Below are 9,301 nucleotides of genomic sequence, written 5' to 3' on the forward strand. Positions count from 1 at the left end.
TTATTTACTTCTAGAGGGAGGGGAAGGAAGGGAGAAAGAGATGGAGAGAAACATCGATGTACGAGAGACACATCTATCAGTTGCCTCTCCCACACCCCCAACTGGGGACCTGGCCCACAACCCAGACATGTGCTCTGACTGGGAATTGAACTGGTGACCTTTTGGTTCACAGGCTGGCACTCAGTCCACTGAGCCACACCAGCCAGGGCAGATTAAATATTTTCTTTTACATCAGCTTAGTTCTTAAAAAATATCTCTCTGGCTAATGTGCAGAGAAATAGAGAAGGGACAGGGTTGGGGGGCAACGTGGTATAGAATAGTGACTTCAAAATTACAGATATTATATGCCAGTTTTTTTCTCCTACTTCTAATAGACATGCTACTATTGACATTAAAAAAGAAATGCATTGTATATACTTGAAAATGAGGAAGAAAATGTTCTAAAGATCTGGCCCCTCATAGCTGACCCATCCCAAGTGTAAGTCATGGTGCCAGCCCCCACTGCAGCTCCAGGTGAGCCAGGCACATAGGCAGCCTAATATTATTTCAACCATCTTTGACCTGAAAAAAAATTACTACTATTGGCAATGTAGACCTATTAAATGTGTATATTTAATATCCTTAGAGAATAAAGAGGGATCCAAAGACCCCCCCCCCCCAAAAAAAAAGGTTGTTTTGTTTTTGAAGAGCCAAGTGGTAATCTCAAAAACACTAAAAAACAGTTGACTGAATTAACTCAGTAGATGGGCTGAAAGATCAGGCTAAAGAATTACCTGATAATGTAGAACAAGAAGAGAGAAATGGTTAAAGTTATGAGATTTAGGGAAGGTTGAAATTCTAACCTACCTAATAGAGAAGAGACAAAAAGGAAGCAATAGTTAATTTTTTAGCCAATTCTTTTCTCTCAGTAAATCCTATCTCCACCTGTGCCAGATGCCCATGCACCTACTAGGAGCTTTATGGGAATCTCTTTCCATAAGTTAGCTCAGTTTTTTGTTTACCTGTCTAGACATAGATATTCTTGGTAGCTTGAGCATTTTACCTTTTTGTCACCTTTCATCCTTCTGGTCTTATATAGTGATTAAGATTTAAATAGAACAGAATCCACTCTGGCATGCATGTGTGCTTAAGAGAATAGTAGGTCGTTTACAGAATCATTAGGCTGGCTAAAGAAAGAAATTCTAAGTTGAACATTCAAGAAAAATTTCCAGAGCTACTCTGCAGAACTATCAAAGGAGCTATACTGCCTCTTCTACCATTAGAAAGTTAAATCTCAAATTGTGGAGCTTAACACTACAATTTACCAACAACAGAAGCACATTACACCCACTGTAATCTGTACCATCAAAGTTAATGCCACTGCCTGTAATCACAAAACTTTTAACTGGACACCAGAACTTCTCACTCCACCAAGAACTTCCCTGTGACTGCTTGCTTACAGAAACATGTTTGATTCATCACTTTTGCCTCCCAAATAATGCATTTCTTTTGATTGAATGGACTTAAATGATGTCTGAATCCTAGGTACAAGGGAATCTAGGAAACACAACTTAGCTTTGTGTGCCACGCAAAAGAATGCCAATTTTACCCTGTCTCCCCACCTTCTTATAACACATGGAGGAGAACTCTAAGTTATGTTAGCAGAATAAAATGACCACAATTTATTCACCCCTGGCAAGTTAATGGGCATATAGTCTCATGGTAAAAATCATTACCAGACCAATAGTCAAGGAAGTACCGTAAGAAAAAGTTGTGAATACCTTTGAAATGGGCTTCAGTGCATGAAGCCACTGAGAAATAAATGGGTCATGTTCAGAGCTGAGCCAGAGAATTTACCATGGTGGTTATAACACCATTTGTCTTGACAGAATTTTTTGAGGTGCTTTTCCCCAAATGTCTAAAATTTCTTTTAAATACATCAGGTTAGTCATATTGACTGAAGAAATTTACATCCAACAAGTGGTGCTTGTTAACCTAGAAACATGAATTAAGGGTTTGGGGTTATTTTGTTTTGTTTTGTTTTTTTTCAGAATATGACAAGGTGGCTGAGAGAGCTGGTAAAATAGAAGCTGAGGTTCAAAGGTTACACAATATCATCGTAGAAATTAATAATCATAAACTCAAGGCCCAGCAAGACAAACTTGATAAAATAAATAAGCAATTAGATGAATGTGCTTCTGCTATTACTAAGGCCCAAGTAGCAATCAAGACCGCTGACAGGTAGAGTATGTGTGCTACCCTAACCTATCTTCCTCTTCCCTACCTCAGCATTGGAAAGGGGCTTAATACTTAACATCCATTGAATGTCTCTATTACTGTTACTTACTAAATCTGTCTGACTTGTTATTACCTAATAGGAGTTCAGTAAGGGGAAGACTTTTATTATATGACTTTTAAGTTGATAAAACAGGTATACCTTGGCAAAGTGTAATTCTGTAACTCCCCAGCTGTTGTAAGGACATAGAAATTAGTTTTGTTTCTCTGGCTTAGGAGTAGTTGGTGATTAAATAGATCTAGATCTTAGAGATCTCTTAGAAAAATTGTCTAAGTAATTTAAATTCTTAATTAACTAGATTATTCCATTGTCCCAGATCACAAAAAGTTTTTTATCCATTCATAGATCTTGTTTTAAAATTAATTTTTAGATTACTTATTGAAGTGTTTCTAAAAGAATTAAAGCTAAGTATGTATATAAAAGTGTTGAAATGTGACTAGCTGTCTCTTGAAATTAGAAGAAATTGATTGCATATTGATTATCTGGTGACTAAGCTATTCCAGGTCTTTCTGCTCAAAGACATGGCGCTCATAAGCCATTTGTTAGGAGCAAATTTTGGCCGAAACATATTTGTCAAAGTAGAAGTAATTTTTTTTTTTTAAGGTTTTATTTATTTATCTTTTAGAGAAGGGAAGAGCAGGAGAGAAACATCAATGTGTGGTTGCCTCTCACATGTCCCCCACTGGGGACCTGGCCTGCAACCCAGGCATGTTCCCTGACTGGAAATCAAACTGGTGAACCAGTTCATAGACTGGTTCACAGGCCAGTGCTCAAACCACTGAGCCACACCAGCCAGGGCAAAGTAGAAGTAATTTTATCAAGGGAGCAAACAGTTGTTCCTCCCAGTGTGCCCCCATCCCTACACCCCTTTGCAAGCACTTGTTGCCCTGAGTTGAACTGGGAGGTAATTTTTATTTCAGTGTATAGCTTCATGGGTATGGTGACTTTTAAGAATCTCCAATCTGACAAGTGACAAAAGAATATAATTGAACCTGCTTCAGAGTGTAAGATTGAATGATACTATAAGCTTATATATAAGGAAGTTTCATTAATTTGTACTGAGTTTAATAAAATATACAGTATCCACAAGTGCATGTATGTGTGTAACCAAAAACCAATTCAGGGGTGGTTTTGAAAATCACAAATCTTTAAATCTGTAATAGAAAAAAATGTCACATTGGCATGTCATGAAAAATTCTTTGGGAGGTTTTAAGAAGCAGATTAGTCAGTCACACATTACCACATTTTTAACATATTATTTTGCTTGTTCAGAAATCTTAAAAAAGCACAAGACTCTGTCTTTCGCACAGAAAAAGAAATAAAAGATACAACGAAAGAAGTAGGTGACTTAACAGCAGAGCTAAAAAATCTTGAGGAAAAAGCAACAGAGGTCATAAAGAATACAAACGCTGCCGAGGTAAGAAGACTTGGAGAAGGGAGAGAATGGTATTTGAAACAGTTGAAGGAATTGGATCAGTGCCTCACATAATCGCTCAGTATTTAAAACGTTTAACTATATTAACTTTTATTTGTACAATAAAAATGACTACTGTAACTTTTGAGTAAATAAGTTTTAATTTAAAATGAAAGGAGCATGGGAAGAGATTGCCAACTTCAGCTTGGTAACGAAAATACCTGTTACAAAGGAAGGTCATATCTGTAGCAGTTATTCTTGGTTTTTAGGAATCCTTACCGGAGATCCAGAAAGAACATCGTAATCTACTTCAAGAACTAAAAGTAATTCAAGAAAATGAACATGCTCTTCAGAAAGATGCACTTAGTATTAAATTGAAACTTGAACAAATAGATGGTCACATTGCAGAACATAATTCTAAAATAAGATATTGGCAAAAAGAGGTGAGATTTTTACCATTTAGTTAAATGTAACTTTAAAATATCCTTTATGAAAGTAGTTTAGTTTTTTTGGTTTTTGTTTGTTTCTACCTCCACCCAACCCAATTCCCCTGCCCCCCACAAGGACCACACCATTGTCAATGTCCATGAGCACTTTTTCTTTTTTCCTTGATCCAGCCACCCCCACAGCCATCAGCCTGTTCTCTATATTACTCCATCTCTATTTTGCATGTTAATTCAGTTTGTTAATTAAATTCCACATAGAGGAAAATCATATGGTGTGTGTGTGTCTGTGACTGGCTTATTTCACTTAGCATAATTATCTTTTTTTCCTTTTTTTTTTTTTTTTTTTACAGCCAAGTAGTATGCCATTGAGTAAATGCACCATAGTTGTTTTTTTCATAGTTGAAAAAAATCATCATATTTCTCTTGAAGTCCTTTGAAAAGTTCATGGATGCATAAATTAGTTACAGATCCTTGATATATGTTCTTTTAGTAGATAGGTATGTTGTCATATTGATTTCTTTGTTATCATATTGTTGATTTGATTCTTTTAAACAATGAATGGTAGTACAATGCCCTCCCTAACTCTTTATTTAACTGCACTTTCAGATTTCAAAAATTTCACTGCATCCCATAGAAAATAATCCTGTTGAAGAGATTTTAGTTCTGAGCCCAGAGGATCTTGAAGCTATCAAGAATCCAGATTCTATAACAAATCAAATTGCACTTTTGGAAGCCCAGTGCCATGAAATGAAACCAAACCTTGGTGCCATTGCAGAGTATAAAAAGAAGGTAAGAATAAATTGTTCGTGTATCATAGTCAGAAATTCTTATTAGTCCTCAGTCTAAATTGTGGCCTCTGATTTTATATAATAATGTGCAGTGTTGACATCTCAGATTTATAACCTAATAGATGCTTATTCTCATGATGTTCTTTCCATAGGAAGAATTATATTTACAACGGGTAGCAGAATTGGACAAAATTACTCATGAAAGAGATAATTTTAGACAGGCATATGAAGACCTTCGGAAACAAAGGCTGAATGAATTCATGGCAGGTTTTTATATAATAACAAATAAATTAAAGGAAAATTACCAAATGCTTACTTTGGGAGGTGATGCTGAACTGGAGCTTGTAGACAGCTTGGATCCTTTCTCTGAAGGAATCATGTTCAGGTTTGTAATCAAATCCTAAGTTCTGGATCCTCCTATTACAGAGCTCTGTATTTTCTCCAAACTCTTAAGTATTTTTTAGAGGTGGGATGTGAAGTTTGAAGATATGTAACTTGCTTTATTTGATGATAAATACTAAATTATTTACATATTCACAGTTTAGAGCATAAAACTTGGGTAAACAGCAAATACTTTTTTTTAAGTATATTTTGTTGATTATAACAGTTGTCCCAATTTTTCCCTCTCTGGCCCAGTACCCCCATACCCTCAGACCTGAGATTATCACTAGGGCCAGTGGAGCAATTGTCTTAACTGCTTTGTGGCTCTGTGAGGGGGGTGGCTCAGAGAGGGGACATTGCCACTGCCTGGACTCTGGAGATTGCCTGGGAGGAAGCTGTCTCCCAGCACTCACACTTCACTTTCTCCCTATATGCCACTTGTGCCCTTCCAGCTGTTGCCCTGGTGCTGAATCCCAGAAGGGGCAGGTCTGAGTAAGTCTGTGCAGGCACTTTAAGAGGAAAGAGGAGTCTCTTTAGAATCCCACAATTTCTTCCACTGCCCCAACCCCCGCTGGTTTTTATAGCCAGAAGTTATGGGGTCTTGTCTTCCTGGCACTGGAACCCTGGGCTTGGTGGTCTTGTCTGGGGCTGGGATCACTCACTCCAGAAGTATCTCTTCTGATTTTTATCCACCATATGTGAATGTGGGGCTGTCCGTTGTGCCACCTCTCCACCTCCATGCATCTCTGCCCCTCCTACCTGTCTGGATGAATGTGGCTTCTTTAAATCCTTGGTTGTTGGATTTCCATATAGCTCGATTTTCTGACAAATCTGGGTTATACTTGTTTTGTAGTCCAGATGTAATTCTTGCTGTACTTGTGCACAGAAGCAAAGCGTGTTTACCTAATGTCTCCATCTTAACATCCAGATGTAAAAATTGCATTAGAAATGGGGGAAGAATAGCAAAAAGTACTTATTAGCCTGCTTTTTAAATCTTAAAGTTTGGGTAGATGCTCCTATATGTGTTCATCCTCCAATAATTTTTTATAAAATTACCCCCCTGAAACTTATAATTGTGAGAAGCAAGTTAGAAATTCCTGAGGAAGGTGATTATGGAAAACAAATCACAGAGTCTTAAGCTTTACACATAATTCAGCTAATGAGATTTTATTATTTCAGTGTTCGACCACCTAAGAAAAGTTGGAAGAAGATCTTCAACCTTTCAGGAGGAGAGAAAACACTTAGTTCATTGGCTTTAGTATTTGCTCTTCATCACTACAAACCCACTCCACTGTACTTCATGGATGAGATTGATGCAGCCCTTGATTTTAAAAATGTGTCCATTGTTGCATTTTACATATACGTAAGTAATCATTTAGAGCTTCTTATCTTAAAATGTTTATGGGTTCCTCAAACATTGCAGGTGGAATTCTTTGACTTCTTTTTTTTTTTTTTTTTTTTTTTTTTTTTTTTTTTGAGATTTTATTTATTTATTTTTAGAGAGAGGAGAAGGGAAGGAAAGAGAGGCAGAGAGACATCAGTGTGCGATTGCCTCTTGCGCACCCCCTACTGGGGACCTGGCCTGCAACCCAGGCATGTGCCCTGACTGGGGATCGAACCAGTGACCCTTTGGTTCTCAGGTGGGTGCTCAACCCATTGAGCACCCAGCCAGGGCTCTTTGACTTATTTCTTACTTTCTTACTTTTGAGCTTTTTATAAACTCTTCTAACTCCCATGTCCTGGGGTATCAAAGGAAACAAACTTTTTTACTTGAACCAAATTCTTCCATTTGGGGAAAGAAAGATATAAATTGATAGTATAAATTAGTAGAAGATACATAGCTAGAATCTTTTATGTCCTGCCTAGAACTTTTTTTCATTAAAAGACTTCTAAGCAAACATGCTTCCAGAAATACTCAAATTCCTCTCAAATACTGTTTCATAAACTATACATCTCATCATTCCTGTTCGTGTTAATTAATTACCAATGTGTTGTTAAATTTATTGCCCAAAATACAAGGTCCGGCAGAAGTAAGGCCTGCTTGAGTGTGGTTGGTAGGGTAATAATATGGGTGTAATAATTTATAGTTTCATTGTGAACATTTCACCTAAAATGTCATATGGTGTGCTTGAGTGTGACATTATTGTTACACAATTACCTGCCTATGATTTTGTAATAAAAGATTTTTGTAATAAAAAAGAGGGTGTTATTTGTGCCAGACCCTGTCGATTGCAGCGAGGTGAAGCTTAGATCTTTATTGTATGATGTACCTGTCAACACTTAATGTTTTTTACTCTTTCTCTTTAGGAACAAACAAAAAATGCCCAATTCATAATAATCTCTCTTCGAAATAATATGTTTGAGATTTCAGATAGACTTATTGGAATTTACAAGACATATGATATAACAAAAAGTGTTGCGGTAAACCCAAAAGAAATTGCATCTAAGGACTTTGTTAAACTTGTTTATACAGAAGATTCATCAAATTAAATCAACACAGATCCAGTGTATTGTATTACTGATTTTTTTCTTTGTAAAGGATTGTAACTGTATAAAATTCATATTCCTAAACTTGATCATGTAAACTGACTTCTAGTTTCTGCTATTACAAGTCTAATAAAATATTCTATCCTGCTTCTAGGAGATTGTAAGAATCTGACAATTTTGTAAGGAGCAGACAATGGAGAAAATAAGATATCTAGAGGGTCAGGTTGCTGGCCTTTTTCCCAAATTGCTACCATCAGAATTTAAAGTATGTTAATTTAGTTAACTTTAAAGTTCTAAACTAGTTCATGTTATCAAGATGCAGCATACTCTTGTGGACCTTTGACTTAACAGCAGAAAAACCTGCCAAGTACTAGTTTATAAATTCCTATGATATTCCCATTAGTTTAATTTACTAATTTAGACAATCACTGTTTGTTACTCATATAATGGGAATTTTTAATCAGTCATTCTGAATTATAAGGATGAAAATTTAAATACTTTATGTGCCTGCCTAAAATTTGATATATGTTTAAAACAATTGCAACAGGACCAGCAAACTGAGACAGTGTGTGAAATGACTAGGATATTGCATACGGTGAAAAGAAATACCCACTATAGTTACTTCATAAAAAGAGTGAAGTATACAGAGGTTAAATTCCATAGTGGAAATGGAAATTAAGATAGAGGGCTGTTTCCTACTAAATTGTGTGTTGTGTGTGTGTGTGTGTGTGTGTGTGTTCACACTGTATTAGCTCAAAAAATATGCTACTGGAAATCAATTGGCAACCACTTGGTTGTCAGAGGGAGTTTAGGTAGTGAGTCAAAAGTTTTTACCCTTTCCATTCAATTTCTATATATTGATCCTGTGAGGACTTAAAAAATAAGAGTTAATTAGTTCATTATTCAGCAATGCATTGTTTAGGCACTAAAAATCTAACAAACATTTGTGTTATAATGTAAGTACATTAGCGTGGACTTAAATAAAGATCTGAAACTCAAGTATGGTCTTTTGTTTGTTTTTTAATTTTTATTACATTGTGAAAAGAAAGCCAAACTGCCACATGCAGAGCCTCATTTGGATGTGTCTGGAGTTTTAGAAGCTTGGCTACTCTGTTGTCCTACAAAGGACCTTGAGAGCTTGTTTGGAGGTTCTAGCAAGGGAACACAGCCTTCAGCAAGGTGCACACAGCTTCACGAGGGACACACATGGGCAGTGAGGGAGGAAGGGGACATCTGCCTAGCCAGCCAGATGAGCAGAATCAACCCTGGCAATAGATGTTGCAGCCAGTTTGTCCTCATACCCTGGTCATTTGTTTTCAATCAAGATTATGTAAAAGTAACTAGAAAAGGCTATAGTTATAATCAGGTGTTTTTTCATTGGTGAGAGTAGAGGTGAATGGACTTAAGCATTTTATTGCATTTTTATAACCAGTGGAGTAATAGAACTTAGTACTAAGTTTTAAAAAGTTAAAGTAGCCCTGGCTGGCGTAGCTCAATGAATTGTGTGCCA

The 9,301-nt window shown here is 36.5% G+C and overlaps 1 protein-coding gene across 4 annotated transcripts in view; it reads left to right on the forward strand.

The window, feature by feature from the left end:
- SMC4 (structural maintenance of chromosomes 4) overlaps positions 1-8,790 on the forward strand; it is a 36,044-nt gene extending 27,254 nt beyond the window's left edge. For 3 of the 4 annotated variants that reach the window (XM_024563195.4, XM_024563189.4, XM_045197415.2), the window contains 7 exons: positions 2,031-2,220; positions 3,548-3,692; positions 3,959-4,132; positions 4,742-4,924; positions 5,076-5,308; positions 6,484-6,667; positions 7,612-8,790. In XM_024563195.4, coding sequence (XP_024418963.1) covers positions 2,031-2,220; positions 3,548-3,692; positions 3,959-4,132; positions 4,742-4,924; positions 5,076-5,308; positions 6,484-6,667; positions 7,612-7,794 — 1,292 coding nt within the window. In that variant the 3' untranslated portion in view covers positions 7,795-8,790. Of the gene's footprint in view, positions 1-2,030; positions 2,221-3,547; positions 3,693-3,958; positions 4,133-4,485; positions 4,649-4,741; positions 4,925-5,075; positions 5,309-6,483; positions 6,668-7,611 lie in introns of those variants that run through there. The other variant, XM_045197418.3, reaches the window with a different exon arrangement.
- The last annotated feature ends 511 nt before the right edge of the window (positions 8,791-9,301 follow it).

Source organism: Desmodus rotundus, chromosome 2 (genome assembly GCF_022682495.2).
Source record: "Desmodus rotundus isolate HL8 chromosome 2, HLdesRot8A.1, whole genome shotgun sequence".
Lineage (NCBI taxonomy): Eukaryota > Metazoa > Chordata > Mammalia > Chiroptera > Phyllostomidae > Desmodus > Desmodus rotundus.